We start from the raw sequence: 16,651 nt of genomic DNA on the forward strand, positions 1-16,651 counted from the left end.
CTAAGCATAAAACATACCTCAAAATTAACATGGTATCATACTTGAGGTGAAGACAAAGCCCAAGCAAGAGTGAAAGAGAAATCACTAAAGATAGTTGGGAAAGGACAAAAGGATCAATGGATTCCTCATCCCTCTTCAAATTCATCGAGGGTGAAATCGAAGCAAAGAATATTACCAGAATGGCGCAGCAGAAGCTTTTGATGGCCTACCTAAAAATCACTTCAATGGGAAGTCCGGATCTAAGGGTGGAAGGAAAGGCAAATGCCTTGTTTGTAATAAGTTCAACCATTATGCAAAGGAGTGTCCAAATGGTAGGGACACATCACTTGATGATGATAACAATCATTCCAGGGACATCTTCAATGATCAGAGGAATGACAGGTAATGTAGGTCATCAAGGAAACGACTGACTCTTCAAGAAAGAAAGGAACCCCAGCTATGAAGAATCAAATGTTGTTTTTGATAAGATAAAGAAGCGTTACCTTGTATTGGCCGTCTCCTTCAGACTCTTTGGGATCTGGCTTATTGATTGTAGTGCTTCAAGGCACTTCATTGGATAGAAGGGTGCTCTCTCTAATTTGGTAGAGATGGAAACACTCGTGGGATTATACTTGGAGTCGATGCCACCTATCGCAGAAAGGGTGTAGGGAATGTTACCCCTCAATTGGATGAGGGTAACTCGATTCATTTACAAGAATCTCTTTTATGTACCTGATCACAAGAAGAACTCGGTGTCCATTTCGGCAATGGAATTCAAAGGTTTCAGGGTGACATTTGTCGATGGAAAGGTACGTGTTTGAAAATAGAATTTTCAAAGATGCTTTTACTAATGGGTTCAGGGTTGGCAATTTGTATCAAGTTGAAGATGGTCCATTGGTGACCATGTCAGTTGACACATCTCATCTATAGCACCGAAGATCTGCTTATTATGGGGCCCTACCCGATGTGAGTCAGATGGTGACAGGGATGCCTGACTTCAAGAAGAGCATGAAGGTACATGTCTGAGATGTACCGAAGGAAAATCTTATAAGGGGACCATTCCCCTCATGTAGCAGGTCCACAGGTTTGGAACAACCCGAGGGGTTTGAGATTCAAGATTGGGAATCTCATGTATGCAGGTGGAAGAAAGCCCTCTATGGCTTGAAGCCAACACCCCGAACTTAATATGAGAGGATTGATAGCTGTCTGATGAAGATGAGATTCACTAGGAGTGAAGCCGATCCAAACCACTGCTTGAAGGTTGTGGATGATAGACCTCTCATACTGGCACCTTATGAGGACGATCTCCTTCTAATAGGTGTAGACCCTCTCATTTGCAAAAGTAAGAGGGAGTTGGATTTCGGATTTGGAATGGTGAACTGCAAGCCCGTGACTACCTCGATGGAGCTTAACTTTAAGAAGTTACGTGGTAGTGATGCTAGACCAGATTTGAGAAATGCCTCTGAGTTACATAAACTCATTCATATTGGTATTCTTGGTGAACTTCTGTTCGGATATATTTTTTGCAGTTAGAATGTTGGGCTCATATTTTGGTTGAGCCTCACTAGACTGGTGCCAAGAATATTCTCTGATATGTTTGGGGCACAATCTCTCATGGATTGAGATACACTGCCGGAAATATGAAGCTGCATAATTATTCGAATGCTAAATGGGAAGGTAGTGTGGAGGATCTCAAGAGCACTTATGAGTGCTGATTCTCTTTGGGTTGTGCTAGATATATTGGATGAGCAGGAAGTAAAAGACAGTTGCTTTGAGCACCGCTGAGACTGAATACATAGCTACGAGCATGACCTCGTGTGAAGCTGCCTGGTTGCGGAAGCTCTTCAGTGAGCTGTTTGTACACATGATGGATACCACCGTGATCTTCTATGTCAACTAGGGGGGGATTTGATTGTTGAGGAATCCCGTATTCTATAATTGCTCCAGCATATAGACATCAAATACTAACTTATTTGGGATATGGTACATCGATGAGCGAGAAGGCTCCATCGCATTGAGACTGATGTATAGGTTGCAGACACTCTGTCGAAGCCCCAGGGAAAGGTCAAATTTGTGACTTTCTCGAACGACTTGGAGTCGTTGAGAGACCCTCTTATGAGGGCCCTGCATGATGTGTGCATTGAGCTCTGGGAGCTCTAGGGGGCTTGGGGTACTTCTTGGAGCAACAAGCGACCATAGGGCGACTCACCCTCCCCTAATGGTGCGCTGTGTACAGGGTGAATGGTTCAAATTTCCCCTGTGATACCCCGTGGTGATTTATGGAGAGGGTGAGTGGTTCTCCTGTCGAGGCGTAGACTGGGACTCATGGGAAATACATCTCATTTGGCCAATGAGTAGGGAAATGGGGTTAGGGATCATAGTAGTACTATCGATGGACGCACCTTTGTATCTACCGTACTCCCTATGCTAGGATGACCTCCATTGATCTGGGATCAGTATGAGTGGTTTGAGACACTCTCTTTTGATATTGATCTGGGATCAATGAAACTGACTTCAGGTCAGTAAGAGTGACATAACTCACTCTCTTTTGGAACTGATCTGGGATCAGTGAGAGTGGTAGGACACACTCTCTTCATATGGAACTGACTTCGGGTCAGTAGAGAATGGTATGAGACATTCTCGATCAATTCTTCTTCTTCATGGTTTAACAGAGTAGGGCAAAGCAGAGCAGAGTGGTGCAGGGCATTGTTGGCAGAGATAGTACTGTCTGGCAGATGGATTAGTGGATGGAGTTCTCCCTAATTGAGAGGGAGTGTTAAAATTGGCAACTAGGGCCAAAATCCACGTGGGTCATCTGATTTATGGTAGCGGATATTTTTCTTGGACTCCTCTCATCGATAGGTGTAGGATTGATCTAAAGATCATCTGATTCCGATAAGTATTCATGGAGTTATGAATTTATTTGTGTTATAAGACAATTTGTCAAGGTCGGCCAGCAACCAAATAACCCCCACATGTGCTCAACGTTTTAGTATAAAAGGAGATGACTTGAGAGTCATTTCACACACACTTCTCTCTTGATTTTCTCTCCACTCGCTTTGGGTTTTAGTGGAAGAGAAATCTAGGAGAAGGATGCCCTAACCGCAGTCCTAAAGGATGCCCTAGCCGCAGTCCTAAAGTGGAAGATCTAGCCGCAGTCCAAGGGAGAAGACCCTTGATTCTATATGCTGCCCAACCTGCCCTCTACGCTGCCTAAAGGAGAGACATAGCATGGTGAAGAAGACCTATTCACGCTGCCCAAATACGCAGATCTATCATGCCCTAGCCGCAGTAAGGAAGACCGAACAACGTGGGTTTTTGGAGGCTGTTTCAGGGTCATATGTGAAGGCCGAGTTGCTGTTAGGAGGGCCGAGATATCTTCCTAGAGGGCCGAGGCAGAGGAGGGCTGTTTTGGTTTGATGTGTGGGCCGTAAGCTACAACAAAGATACATGGGACAACGTGGGCTGTTTTGGGGTCATGTTATACCCTCATCTTCAGCGTGGAGGCAGAGGGTTTACACTTGCCTAGGCCGCATTTCATAAGGGCAATTCTGGGCCAGATTTGAGGATGGTTAGAGACTGTTGTGTGCCCTAACCAGTCCTAGAAATTATAGCAGTAATGAAGTGACAAACATCAACATTTGTATGGTGTGTTGGCAGCAAGATAGATGGGACAACAAGGTCTCATGGTGCAGCAAAGATAGATGGGACAACAAGGTCTCATGGTGCAACAAAGGAAGATGCGACATCAAAGTCTCATGGTGTAGCAAAGGAAGATGGAACATCAAGGTCACATGGTGCAGCAAAGGAAGATGGGACAGCAAGGTCACATGGTGCAGCAAAGGTAGATGGGACAAGGACATGGTGCTTGCATGGGACAACAAGCAATCATGGTGTAGTAGTATGAGTAGTGACAACATTGTGATAAGGGGCAGCGTGATGTGAAATGCTACAGCACAATGATGGGCATCATGACAAAGTAAAGTGTAGCATGTTGTGTGCAACACTTCTAGTATAGTACAGTGATTTTAAATGCTACAATGAGATGCCGTACAGTGATGGGTATAGTCATGATTAGTGAATCATAATGAGGTCCAACATAGTGATGATGGGTGCAATACAATGCAACACAGTGAGGTGCAACATGATGACAAGGTGTAGCACAATGATAGGTGATGGAGTCACCTTAGAGAATCAGTTGAAGCAACATGTCTTCAATTGAGTTCAACTACCTCATGTATCATCTTCTTAGAGATGACCTATGTTATTACAAGTCAAAGTGTTGACTTCTGTTGTAAATGTATTATCTCTCTCTCTCTCTCTCTACGCTGAACTATTGAAGAACATATACCAAGAATTGATCAAGGGTTTTCCCTCATTGGGGTTTGTACCTGGCTAGTGCCACATCTTGTGTCCTCTTGTCTTGGCTTGTCTTCTGCGATCTATGTTTATGTTCTATCTGCAATTTACTTTAATGCTGTTGTGATTGCTAATTTGGAAAAGATATTGAGCTAACTGTGAAAATTGAAATAAATTGCTCTAAGCATAGAACATACCTAAAATTAACAATATTCCCTACAAAACATCACATGGGAAGTATTTGAAGAATTGTTCCCAAAAAATGGATCAAGGATACAAATGTGAAATAGGTACAAAATTCAAGATGAATTAAAAGAAAGGGAGTCTTAGAAGAAAGGTGTGTTATTTAAGATACAAACCTTAATGAAGCACTTATTAAGGAGATTGAATGGTTAAAACAAGGAAATATTAGCAAGGGGCATTAGAACAAGGATGAGTCAAGAGAAGAATAAAAAGGAAAGATGAAAAAATGTATAGGTTATGAAACCATAATAAAAAACTTTTGGATAAGGTTAATAGATTGAAAGAAGAAAATAAGCATTATGAGAATCAAGGAGAAACAAGGATCTTAGATATAGCAACTACCAAAACACTTGAAGAGGAAATTTGCAAGAAGATTGAAGAAGTGCTAGACATAGATGAAGTAAATTCAGAAATGCATTCTAGAATTGAAGAGGGACATTAGAATTTGATAGATGGGATCAAATTGCAGTTTCAAAGGATAAAGAAGACAAGATTCAAGAAGGTCACCTAAAGATACTTGAAGAAGCTGAGGTCCATCTAGAGGATGTGCTTTCCAAATATGATGGTATTATCTCCAAGGCTAGAGTAATCAAAGACCAAGCAAAGAGGATAAAAGAGGCCATTGTCTCTGTAAAGAAGACAGATAAAATCAATATGTAAAGTGAAGGAAAACCATAAAATGTGAAATCATATCAACATCCTCATTACCAAGAAAGATTTCATGGAAGACAGGGAGATCAATATCAACATTATCATGGAAGAAGTGGGATTACTCGTCAATATTCATGGAACAAGGCATCATAAAATCATTATTCAGTGGGATATTATCAAAGACCAACAACTACTACAAATTAGAGAAGTCACAACAACACTACATAGAATCAAAGGAAAGAAAATTATGCAACAACCATACATCAAGGGGTAAGTTTGAAAATAATTGAGCTTGGAGGGATGGATCATCATCAATGGCAAGATATATATATGAATATAAGGAAATCCTATTATTTGGTTTTATCACATGTAACACCCTTAATTGCAAAGCTTTGAGGACAATTCTTTTTGAAGGAGGGTACTATGATATGACCCCAAGGGGGGCATATATGGGGTTAAATGTATATGATATGACCCCAAGGGGGTGCATATATGGAGTTAAATGTGCATGTAATGTGTAAATGTATATATAATTGGGTCGGCCTAATAAGCAAGGGGCCATATGTGCAATATGCGAATAGGTATATATAGAGATTATATAGTCATTATTGAGGATATATGATTTGGATGTATGATATATATTGGATTATTTCGAGGAGCTTCTCCCATTCTTTTTGGAGTTATTGTGTAACATATCTCTCTTACTATATTGGAGTTGTGCTCCATGCTCACATTGATGTACATGGTGTGTACTTTTGGTTTTTCATGTATTTGGTTTGTAACATTTGAGTGTACTTCTCTTGACATATTGGCTAATTATTGATAAGTCATATGTAATATAGGCCCTGTATTAGATAAAGATAAGATAGGATAAGTAAACTAGTGTCCAACAGATGACCTAAAAAAGGATGGCCAATGGTGCTGATAAAATGAATAAAATTAGTGATTTGAAGAGATAAATTCCTAGAATATTTAGTAAATTTTATAAGCTTCATTGGTACTTTTCTTATTGGTTTCAACTAACAATATATACTTCAGTATATTATGGTTTATGCTCTATTAGGATAGACCTTATTTTATAAACTCTTTTCAATGCATCAAAATGTCTAAATCTTGTTAAGAGCTTAATGATTGAGATTTTTTTAGAGTTTTTTGTTTGTTTATATACACACACACACTTCTAATGTTTAATATTTGTATTTCATTGATGAATTTATTGAAGCAATTATGCCTGTACTTGTAGGTGGTGGATGATGCTAAAAGAAGTCCTCCAAGGGTTCAGTTTCCCTATGAAGGTATGTTAAGGTACTTCTCTTTCTAGCTGGAAAAAAGTATATTATTTATAGTTAACTTGTTAGGGTATTCACAAAACATTGCAACAAAAGAATGCATTTTCAACATGCTATCAAGTCATGCATGACTAAAAGAAGAAATCCATTCTTAGGTGGAAGTATCAATCCTAATTCATTAGATATCATAAATACTAGTCATTTATTTGACCCCAAAACACCTAGAGTTGATTGCCAGTGCTATTGATTAACATATTGTGATTCATGACAAGGACATCTAAATCAAAGAGACAAAACTGAGCTAGAACATAGAAATACCATTAGCAAACATTTTTTTCTTTGTCGAGGAAATAATCTCACCCTACCATCACACACAAGCGAAGAATAGGGGCATGTTGATACTAGACCAACTCTCATGGAGAACCTCCTCATTTTCCTTGGAATTTCAAATTGAAGACTGATTGATCACTAGCAAATGAAGTGGATGGTCGCCACAGTGCCTCCATCTCACTGTTAATGCTAGCCTAAAGAGACCTCTGGAAACCATGTACTGTTTCCAAGATAGCCCAGAAAAGTTATTTCCAGATCTGTGTGATAGTAATACAGTGGAATTATAAGCTGGAAACGATTAAACAGCAGCCTGATCTGCTTGTAAACTGCCACTTTGCTGCCAATTGTCAAATTTTTAGGAAAAAGGTTGCTGTTAAGTGGTTCCTAATTCACCAATGAACAGTAAAGAATGTTGTCCTGCCCATCCAATCGTTGAAATTGTGGCTCAAAACTCTCAACCAAAATTCTCATTATAAAGAGGAAGTTCACTTGACCTAGGGTTTGCCTTATGAGACAATCCTCCCAGTCGGTGTGACATGTCACCCTGAAACACTTCCACTTACTGAAATTCAAGCCAATCCATGACTGCACACTAGAAGCAGGAGTCCAGAGTCCATACTTGAGAAAAATAGTATTGCGATCTAGACATGCTGAAAATTCGTGAAAAATAGGAAAGATGGAAAATGAAGGGAATTGCTATGAGACTTCTGCCAACTATAGCATGTCTAAAAATAGGCACTGTTGCCACACATTCTAGCAGGGGTCATAGGAGGGGTACCTAAGGGACAACTATTAGACCAAAATGACAACAATGGGACAAAGGCCCACTGTCACCTCAGTCAGTGTCCCCTACTCTTTATGGATTTTCTCCAATGGGAGGAGTCCCGGTATTAGGGAAATCACCAATGATAGAATGAATGACTAGGTATTATGTGATTTGCAAGGCCCATTCAAGGAGAGACACATCAATGGCTCAATGCTTCAAGGAAGCTAAACGCTTTCCAAGAAAGGCCTAGGAGGAGATCAATATTTAGGGCTTTACGTATGACAATACTACTAGATATTCCTAAGGTCAAGACGCTAAGCGATGAGGTAGGACCTCTCAAAGAAGATTTATGTGATGATGTAACACTTCCCAAAGGCTCTTCGCTCTCTTTGAGAGACCTAAGAAAGACTTGTGCTAGACCTAGGGTTTTGATGAATAATCATGGGAAGAAATGCTTCCAAGGTATTCACGAGGTCAAGCCAAGGGAGAAGAAAGAACTTCTTATCATTTATTCCAATGAATACTAAGCTCATACAACCCTCAAAGAAGTCCCTAAGGTGAGAGAGAAAGACCTAGGTTTTCCCTCTTAGAATCGCACCTAGGGCAAGAGATTTTATGGATGAAACTTGGGCGGATACCCACCAAACTTGGATCATAGGGAGCTTAGATCCTGAGCTTGATGTTTGGACCCTCAGATTCCCGAAAAATCACCTCCCTAAAATTTCGTTGCAAGCCCTAGATTTCCTAGGTTTTCCCTCTTAGGGTAGCACCTAGGGCAAGAGATTTTATGGATGAAACTTGGGCGGATGCCCACCAAACTTGGAGCATAGGTATCCTAGACCCTAAGCTTGATGTTTGGATCCTTGGAATCCCGAAAAATCAACTCCCAAAAATTTCGCTGGAAGCCCTAGATTTTCGCCCTACCTTTAGGGGATTGAAATTTAGGAGGAGAAAAGGAGGAAAGAGAAGTTGATAACCAAACCTCTTGGACCAGTGCCTAGTCCTTTGGGCTATGGAGTCCTAGATGCGTTAGATTGGCCAAATTTGTCCTCAAGGAGGTCAAAAGTTGATGCCCTAGCATAATTACCTACTATTAGAATATGGAGTTTTGTGAAGAAAAATAACATTTTATCACTAGGAACATTCATTGCATGTTATATCATGATTAACATATGCAAGTGCCAACCAAATAACTTCCATTTTTTTTCTTCAACAAAATTAGGGCATAGTAGTATTTACATTAATTGCAACAATTACATACATTAGACATTTTCAAGAGATAAGATAAGATAAGATAAGATAAGATAATTTTATTAATGTCCAACGAATGACCACAAAGTAGGTCAAAGGGACTGTCGGTTACATAAGGGGGCCGTGCCCAGTAGGAGAACCAATCGGTCTCCTCAGAAAGACAAATGCTGAAAGGAAGATAGAAACTAAAAACGAGGCGGGTTGGGAAGAGCGTATGGAGCTCCGATCCCGGCCACGCCTGTTGATCTCTAGACTGCGTCGTAGTCTCACTGGTGAAGAAGACCCTGGGGACTCGGATGTGGGAGTCCGCTACTCCTAGCATCCGAGGCCGAGAGAAAAGAGCTGTGGGTAGTTCAGCAAGGTTTGCTGGTTTGAAGCGGTGGGCGCTGGTTGCCTCCCATTGTGTTGTCTCTGTGATCTAATGATCCTGGGCCGCCTCTCGGGGAGATGCCTGGAACGGTTCTGCTGCTGGGCCCTCGTAAGTAAGGGGCCTCTCCTCTTAACTGAACGAGGGTCTATCGATCTGTGTGAGCCGGACTGATCGGTACTCGGACTGGTTGATCTCTTGACTCCTCGGGCTGAGGGGAGTATGCTGAAGAAAGAGGTGATCTGACGAGTAGTGTTGGGTCGGACGGGAGGTTGGAGGATATGCTCCCGATGCTTTAGAGTCTCCTAGATGTAAAGTGCGACACATCTCTGGTCCGTGTAGCTGAAGAAGCTGGATAGGTTTTGTGGTCCTCTGAACAGACAGTGGTAGCGACCTCTGATCTCATAATATATCGGACAACCGAAGATGAAGTGCCATTCGGTTTCCACCTCCTGTGTATGGCATAGCCGGCAAGTCCTGTCAACTCTCTCTATCTGGTGGTCTGTCTCTACCCGAAGCCTATGTGATCCAACTCTGAACTGCCCGAGGGGGATCCGAAGAGCATGCATCCAATGTCGAAGCGTGTACTGGGGGCGAACTATAAGCCCGTCTCTGATACTCAAGAAGTGCTCTGCATAGAACGCCATCTTTGGGCGCAGGCCCCCCGGGGGGTTAATCCATGTGACCTGGATAAACTGCCTGTAGATGTCTTCCTTGATGATCTTGTTTAGTTCCTGCCTGGGGGGGAGTCCTCTGGGAGCATTCAGGGAATACCGAAAGGGGGGGAGATGATCTATATGGAGTCCCACTGCCTCGAGGAACTTCGAGACCCCTGTATACCAACACTTGGCTTTTCCTGGTTGGGTGCGGTCGATGGCTTCAGAAGAGCAGTAGGCTAGATAAGGGTACCTTTCGCGTCCTTTCAATGTATCTGCGAAGCTCCGGGCTCGGTGAAGAAAAGAGACCAGTCTGAAGGCTGTCTCAAGGCGGAAGGGCTACGCACCAAACTCGGCCAGTATGATTTGATGTGGGATAGTGTGCTTGCAACGGATAATACGTCGGAGGAGAAGGGTTTGGACTCTCTCAACTGCTGCCCAATCAGACTCAAGCAAGGAGGGGCCCCAAATTTCCGATCCGTACAGGACCGTGGGTCGGATCAGGGCGTCCATAAGGCTCAATTTGGACGAGATGTCCTGGAAGTGGTGGCGGAAACATTGTCTCTCTAAAATGGCTAGAGAGCCATACCCCTTATTGATCCGAGGTTGCAGAGCTGGCCGCATACTGAACCGGGGGCCCGAAAACTGTACTCCCAAGTATGTGTAGCTATTGGTAATCTCCACTCTCTCTCCCTTGAAGAGAAATTGGAGATCCTGAGACTTCTTCGTCCCGTTGAAGACTATTACCTTTGTCTTACTCAGGTTCACTGACAATTTCCGGAGATCACAGAATAGGGCTAACGCATCCAGCTGCCTCTGGAGACCTTCTGGTGATGAGGATAAGAGTGCAATGTCATCTGCAAAGAGTAAGATATAGATCAAAACCTGATGAAGATAGCAACCGTCAGACTCCTGTATGTGTTCCCGCAGAAAGGCTTCGAGCTCATCAATATATATCCCAAATAAGGTGGGGGAGAGTGGGCACCCCTGCTTAACTCCAATCGTGCTCCGGATGAACTCAGATAGTCCCCCCACCGTGCGAAGACGGCCCAGGACAGACTCGTATAGACGCATAACAACAATCAGCCGGGAGTTTGGGGTATTGGTGTCTTTGAGTCGCTGTAGAAGATCCTCTCTCGGGACTGAATCAAAAGCCTTCCGGAAGTCCACAAAGCAGCAGTACACCTTCGAGGACCGGTGGCGTGCTTCCTCGATCACAACACGGAGTGTAAAAATGTGGTCAATGGTCTGATGATCTGGCCTGAAACCAGCTTGGCCTCTAGCCCTGAGATCTCTTTCTTCAAAATCACTGGAAAGCTTTCTATGGAGGATAGTGGCATAGAGTTTTGAGAATGTATGACCCACCATAAGTGTCCTGTAGTTGTTGGGGTCCGAGGTATCCCCTGACTTATGGATGGGATATATAATATGGTGGGACCATATGGGGGGAACCCTTCTCGGACCACATGGTTGAAGAGATCTGCCAGGCATCCGACTAAGGGTTGGATGCCTTGTTTGAAGAATTCGGCTTGGAATCCTTCCTCGTCCGCTGCTTTGCTGCTATTCATCGCCCAGATGGCTTCCCTGACATCTTTATCAGTGAACAGGTTGCAGGAGAGGGGAGGAGATGTGACCTGGATCTGGGACTGTCCGGGAATGTCGTAAAGGCGGGAGGTGTGCGAGAACATGGAGACTGGGTCGAGATTGGAGGGAGGAGGAGAGCGACGGGGGAGGATCTTGCCCCAGAATTGCTTGGGGGAATGGGTAAGGAGGGCGGAAAGCTCCCGTCTTTGTTGAGAGATGAACTGTCGTTTTTTGTGACGGAGGAGGCGACGGTAATTCTTTTGGATGGCAGAGTATGAGGGAAGGGACTGGCGGAAGGCTTGGCGGAGATCCTGGTGGAGGAGTTTACATTCTGTATCGTACCATTTGTTCATAGGGGAAGTTCCTGTCTTACGGGAGGTTGAGGGGGTCCGAATTGAGTGTGGAAAGGATTTAAGCGCCGACTCCCAGATTGCTGAGGAGAGACAGTGGTACTTATCTGAGACAGTCTCGAGACGGGAGAAGTCATCCGAGTCGGGGAGGATTTGTCTGAGTGAGGAGGAGAAAATGTCGGGGTCGCCCTCATCAAAACGGAAGATGGTTCTACCTGGGGATCGGGGTGGGGGGTGGGTTGGTCGGGGGGGATCAAACTGAAGAGAAAGTGAAAGCAGTGCGTGGTCGGCTAGAGGGATGGGAGATACAGAGAGATTCCGGATAAAAGGGAGCAGTGTTCGACCGGTTAAGGCGTAATCCACCACACTAGCCCCTCCTCCATGAGGCCTACACGTGAAGAAGTGGGATTCTGGGAAGCGCGAGAGGCCGTTCAGAATTATCAGATCATGTGATTCGCCCAATTGCATAAGATGTCTACCGTAGGCTGTGATGGGGCCCAGAGCGTCCTCCGAGGTCCTCTGCAAGCCTACTGAAGCCAGGTCAACACCCCTAGTGCAGAACACATCCTCGGACCGGTCATGGAGTGGGACCTGCTGGTCCTTGGTACGGGCATTGAAATCCCCCATAATGATAATTTCTCCATCAGCTGAGTATTTAGTGATGTCTGGGTATATGTTGGTGAAGGGGTCCCTTTCTACACCGTCGTGGATGGCAAACGGAGATGTGGTTGGGGGGAAGTAACAAACTGCAATAAAGATATCCCTCAGGGGTGGGGCTCCAGTTCTGATTCGGATCCACATGTATCTGGCGTACTCATCTGTATTTGCCACTGTGACTCTGTCTCTGAGCTCGTCTTTGACTAGGCACGCTACTCCCCCTGATCCTCTGACTCCCCCTGAGCTCCTTGTTTCCTGTCTACATACTGAATGCCATTGGTACCCTGTTATGTCTGGGAGAGGCCGAACTGGGCTCTCGTGGGTCTCTGTTACTAGAAGGATATCTGCTGACTCAAGGGCATCGTAGAGTAGCCCAGGCGAAGACCAAAAAGACCCATTTCCGTTCCAGCAGTGAATTGAAATCCCTGTTGTTCGGCGCCTCCCCAGGCGGACCCGTCATTTGGAACTGCCTGATCGAGGTGTCCATCCTGGGGGGAAGGAGTCTCGAATGACCGCACGGAGGTTCCTTATGACTGCCCATTTTCCCGCTTGTCTTGCTGCAGCCACTTGTTCCCTAGCCTGTTTGAGTTCAGCCACCTGTGCCCGAGTGAGATCCTCATCAAGGAATATCCTGTGTGGAAGGTTGAATAGCTTTCGTTTAGCTCGAAGAGCATAAAGGCGATCTGTGGTGTTATGGAATCGGATAAATAAGGTGGAGTCCTGTCCCAGCCAAGCTCTGTCTAATCTTATATCGGATATGTCGAGGGTGTCTCTCAAGAATCCTGTGGCCACCTCCATCGGATCTGCTGAAGAAAGAGGGAGAGGGAGACCTCTCACTTTGAGGTTTAGCTCTCTCGCTCTACGGGATCGTTCTTCCACAAGTTTGGCCTGTACAACTTCCTCTACTGCTGTGATAGGAGGGGATTTGTCTTTCCCCCGAACCACCTGTGCCCATGAGCTGATGTGTGTTTCTGTTTCCTGTCTGAGGGAAACCTGTTGTGATATAATCTCCTCCTGCTTGTTCCTGATCTCCTGGATTTCTGCATGCAAAGTTGTCTCTGTGGGGTCTTCCTGCACTGATTTCCGAAGGGACAAGTTTTCCCCTTCCACAAAGGAAACTCTGTCATTGAGTGTGTTTACTTCGGCCCGGAGCTTGTCATTCTCGGTTTCAAGGGAATCTACCCGACGTAACAATTGTTTGATTTGAGATGTCCAGAAGGCGAAGTCTGACTCCATGGCAATGTCTCTGGGGCTATAGGTCTCTTCCGGTTGGTTAAGGCACTGGCGGAGGTAACGGGAAGGTCCTCTGTTGTTGAATGGGTTACTGAGGTGGATCTCGTGCTCTGGTTCCGTGTGTGTCTTCGGGGAACCCATATTTAACCTGTCATTTTAAAATTTGCAGGAGCAGACGAGGGTTTGCAGGGGCCGATGTGAGTTCGACGCGAGCAGAGAGCAGGTACGCGCCGCAGAGAACGGGGGAACGCCGTGAGCAGAGACTGGACGCCGCGAAAACAGGCCGAGCAGACCGACGCACGAAGAGATGGGCCGACGTGAGTTAACTGGCCGCCGCCGCGAGCAGATACGGGCCGACGATGAGACGCCGCGAATTCGAGACGCCGCGAGCAGAGGCGGGCCACGTCGCGAGCAGAGGCGGGTTGAAGGCCACGTCGCAAGCAGAGGCGGGCCGAGTAGAGGGACTTCGTCGGGTAGAGGAACGCCGTCGAGCAGACGCGGGCCGAGCAGAGGGACACGGGCCGCGGGCCAACCAGACGCGGGCCGAGCAGAGGCAGACGTGGGCTGAGCAGACGCGGGCTGAGGCAGACGCGGGCTGAGGCAGACGCGGGCCGAGCAGAGGTAGATTTTGATAAATCATTGAATCTTGACCACAAAAATGACTACAAGAGAGCTTTCTTTAGCACCAGACAAAAGAACTTACAAGATAATCATGCAATGTATCCATCCATATTCAAGAAGTAGCTCCTAGACAAGATAAAAAATCAGCTCCAAATACCATAGTGCATCCAAGATACTCCAATAGCTTCCAAAGAAAAAGTGCAAGTTCTTTTACAAAAGAAGAATAAAGTGATGATGACGAGTTCTCACAAATGAGACTTGTCTCTATTTATATGAGTCTCTCCTAATTCAATTTAGCATAATGAGCCCCCTAAATTAGAAAATAATGCGCAAATAACAAATCTTGGTGACAAGCCCACCAAGTAGCTAATGGAGTGATGAAGAAGCCATCCATAAGTCAGCCCAAAATGATGAAATAATGGTGTAGAAGGGTTGTTGGAAGGCCTAATTGAGTCCTCAAGGTGCCATGATGAAAAGGAGGGCTCCATGACTGGTGGTCAAGGGGGTGGCCCCTTGATCTCTAAGCAAAACATCATGTGGTGCTCCAAAGTGGCTCTGGGGCACAATTAGTGGTCTCATGGGTCTCCTCGTGTAAAATAAACCTGTAGATTGCTCCAAATGAGGGTACGAAAGATGGTGCTTTCCCTCCCATGTCTCTAAGATGAGACATACCTCCTTTGAGCCTCAAATTAGTTGCCAAACCCTGTATACAATCCTAAGCCGACTGGGGGCACTACTGGTCCAAGTGCATCATCTCACATATAATTTGGGGCAATGAACAAGCTGCTGAAGGTGTTGAGGTTGCCTATGGCATGAGATAATGCTTTGTCACATGATGGAGACCTATGGCTCTCAACGCATCCCTTACAACTGTTGATATGATTGTCTAGTGGGCTTGGGCCCCAGTTAAGTTTCCCAACCCATGATGAACCCACCTGCTAATCTTGTATAAGATCCAATGCATCTCCTCACCTTTAGATACAATAATTCATCACTACAATTGAGTGATTAAACTTGTTAATATAGGGGAGAAATGAGACTTCATACTGGGTTTCCCTTCCAAATTTGGGGTAAGAGTAGTTAATCAACAACCCTATTAGGTGTTCCCAACCCCTAAGAGGAAGGACATGTCCAAGGTACTTCCTTCATATGGTAGGTGTCATCTAGAGAATGATGAGGTGAATGGGGACATAGGGGTGTCAAGGCCGAATGCCATGGGCTCAAGGGTGGTAATGATGTGGAATGTCCACGTATTTGGATCTATAAATGTGGGAGGGAGCGATCGTGGTACACGAGTTACCCTTGTTGGAAATTGTAAAGTGGCAACTTATTATATCTTGTTTTCTTAACCTTGATACTTGCTTGTGAATCTTAGTTATCTTGTTTATTTTCTTTAGTTAGAATTTTTCATCAAATAATATCAAGAAACAACAACAACAAAGGACACAGATATAGGCTCTTAACCAAGGAAAAACCCCTCCAAGGGGAAAACCTAGAAACTCTTCTCTTCTTAGAATATGCTTCAAGTGAGATATAATGACCCAATCCTTAGACCAAGTCCTTCTCTTACTACCATGTCGGCCCTTCCTCTTAACCTTCCTGTTACTTCCTTGCAACTTTGACTTGCCAGTAACAACGGCTAAGTTATGGTATGTTCTATGCTTAGAGCAGTTTACTTATCTTTCTTATTATTATCCACATATTAGCAATCACATGTACATTAAGTAAAGTGCAGATAGAACATTTAAACGATCAACAGAAAATAAGCCAAGACAAGAGACACCAGATGTGGCGGCTAGCTAGGGATAAACCCCAATATGGGGAAACCCTTTGATCAAATCTTGTTTTATCTTCAATAATTTAGCACAGAGAAATAGTACAAAGATCTGATTTATATCAGCGGTAGCAAACCCTAGATCAGCCCTAAACTAGGGCAGCAAACCCTAGATCGAACTCGTCAAGTCTCCACTGGTGAGTCGTTCACCGTGCACCAATTCAAGACTTCGCCGTGCACCGGTCCAAGACTTCGCCGCACATCAGTCCAAGACTTCGCCGTGCACCGGTCCAAGATTTTACCGCGCATCAGTCCAAGACATCGCCGTGCACTAGTCCAAGACTTTGAATGACCTGTTTTGGCTTGGGTGAGAGAGAGAGCCTTTTTGCGCAAGAGAGAGAAGAGATATGATGAGAAGTGAGTGACCAAATGAGGAGGAGTCATCCTGTATTTATATCCAAACGTTGAAGGTGAATAGATGTGTCTGTTGGGCATCTGAGCCTATATAAGTTGCTGGCCGACTTTGATAATTTGTCAATAA

At 44.6% G+C, this 16,651-nt stretch overlaps 1 protein-coding gene across 5 annotated transcripts in view; it reads left to right on the forward strand.

The window, feature by feature from the left end:
- LOC149244118 (uncharacterized) overlaps nt 1–16,651 on the forward strand; it is a 336,741-nt gene that overhangs the window by 91,112 nt on the left and 228,978 nt on the right. For 4 of the 5 annotated variants that reach the window (XM_089374743.1, XM_089374746.1, XM_089374744.1 and 1 more), the window contains one exon: nt 6,476–6,527. In XM_089374743.1, coding sequence (XP_089230869.1) covers nt 6,476–6,527 — 52 coding nt within the window. Of the gene's footprint in view, nt 1–6,475; nt 6,538–16,651 lie in introns of all 5 variants that reach the window. The other variant, XM_089374747.1, reaches the window with a different exon arrangement.

The sequence above is a fragment of the Pinus tabuliformis genome, chromosome 8 (genome assembly GCF_031772625.1).
Source record: "Pinus tabuliformis cultivar Carrire ecotype Pingquan chromosome 8, CPIR1, whole genome shotgun sequence".
NCBI classification, from domain to species: domain Eukaryota; kingdom Viridiplantae; phylum Streptophyta; class Pinopsida; order Pinales; family Pinaceae; genus Pinus; species Pinus tabuliformis.